This window comes from Nanorana parkeri, unplaced genomic scaffold, assembly GCF_000935625.1.
Source record: "Nanorana parkeri isolate BGI_ZX_2015 unplaced genomic scaffold, ASM93562v1 scaffold4003, whole genome shotgun sequence".
Lineage (NCBI taxonomy): Eukaryota > Metazoa > Chordata > Amphibia > Anura > Dicroglossidae > Nanorana > Nanorana parkeri.
The window spans coordinates 21,094-21,524 of NW_017310270.1; the positions used below are offsets into that span (position 1 = coordinate 21,094).

At 53.4% G+C, this 431-nt stretch overlaps 1 protein-coding gene across 1 annotated transcript in view; it reads left to right on the top strand.

Moving 5' to 3' along the window:
• Positions 1–431, top strand: part of LOC108803665 (secretin receptor-like) — a gene marked incomplete at its 3' end in the record, with an annotated part of 19,366 nt that overhangs the window by 14,848 nt on the left and 4,087 nt on the right. The window contains 1 exon segment of the mRNA XM_018575488.1: positions 9–177. Coding sequence (XP_018430990.1) covers positions 9–177 — 169 coding nt within the window.

Sequence of the window (431 nt, forward strand, 5' to 3'; positions counted from 1 at the left end):
CCTCCCAGTACTGACTTCCTCCTCTTCCTGCAGGTGCTGGAACATCAATTCTAACGCCAGTATCTGGTGGATCATCCGCGGGCCGGTCATCATCTCCATCTTTGTGAGTGGAAACTTCTGATAACCCAAAACTGACTTCCTCCATAATGTGCACTTCCTGTCCGTGGCAGTGCACCTGTGAGGAGGGGCGGAGCCTAGTATACATATATATACTGCCATTGATGTCTGTTGTCAGATCCCTCTTATGTGATCACATGACAGGTGCTCTTTGTTTAATCCCCGAATTCCAGTTCACCCCTTCACCAATCTCCGGGGCCCAGCAATGGGGTATTAGGGGAGGGGCACCTCTGTCCTTCTCTCTTCAGAGGGGGATCCCGGGATGTGACCTCCCACCGTGACCTGGCACCATGACCTGGCACCGTGACCTCGCA